Source organism: Anopheles bellator, unplaced genomic scaffold (genome assembly GCF_943735745.2).
Source record: "Anopheles bellator unplaced genomic scaffold, idAnoBellAS_SP24_06.2 scaffold01948_ctg1, whole genome shotgun sequence".
Lineage (NCBI taxonomy): Eukaryota > Metazoa > Arthropoda > Insecta > Diptera > Culicidae > Anopheles > Anopheles bellator.
In genome coordinates, this window is record NW_026686070.1 from 998 (window position 1) to 1,783 (window position 786).

Below are 786 nucleotides of genomic sequence, written 5' to 3' on the forward strand. Positions count from 1 at the left end.
ATTCAGCCGTTTTTTTACAACCAAATGAAATGATGCATGGTTAATGAAACACCCTGTAGTTTATTGTGGAACAGTAAAATAGAGAAATACTTCACCAATATTAAAAATACATGTCAAAAATACATGTGTACTGCTTACATGAGAATATTCAGGTCAACTATTTGAGATAATTTGTATTTGTTACAAACTTTATTTATTTGTCGTTATTCACGGTAAATTGGCTACATTAATTGTAAATTGGCTTTAGTGATGATAGTTGTGGTGAGCCGGAGCTTCATGATGATGCTGAGGTTGATGATGATACTGGGGCTGATGATGATATTCCGGCTGATGATGATACTGGGGCTGTTGATGATGGTGTTGTTGAGGAGCCTGATGTCCCTTAATTGGCTCACGATGGACCTCAGCAATGAAACCGCTCTTGCCATCAACGTGGTACTTTACAGTCCGCTTGTGGCCATCGGCATCGATCAGGTAGTATTCGCCCTCCGTGTGATCGTCCTTACGGGCTTCGTGTTGTCCGTGAACATCTCCGGTGTGATCGTCGTGCACATCGTAGTGATATTCGTAGTGCACCGGGCCGTGATGTTCTTCCTCGTGGTGATGGCCGTAATGGCTCTGTGCGCTGACTGCAGCGATGACAGCGATCACAACAATGATCTAAACCAGCGAAAGAATGTGAATTAGTTGATTCACTCATTGCTTAACCCTTTATCCTTAAATACCTTGGAGTACATTATGACTGATTGAAAGAGATGTGTTGATCCCACGAGAAGCAAACTTTGT

General features: G+C 42.1%; 1 protein-coding gene across 1 annotated transcript; it reads right to left on the reverse strand.

The window, feature by feature from the left end:
* Positions 1–243: 243 nt before the first annotated feature.
* LOC131214697 (histidine-rich glycoprotein-like) lies at positions 244–737 on the reverse strand. Its single transcript, XM_058209031.1, has 2 exons — positions 726–737; positions 244–660 (listed from the first exon to the last, which is right to left on the reverse strand). Exons 1-2 carry the CDS (start codon positions 735–737, stop codon positions 244–246), a joined length of 429 nt encoding a protein of 142 aa, XP_058065014.1.
* Between the last annotated feature and the right edge of the window lie 49 nt (positions 738–786).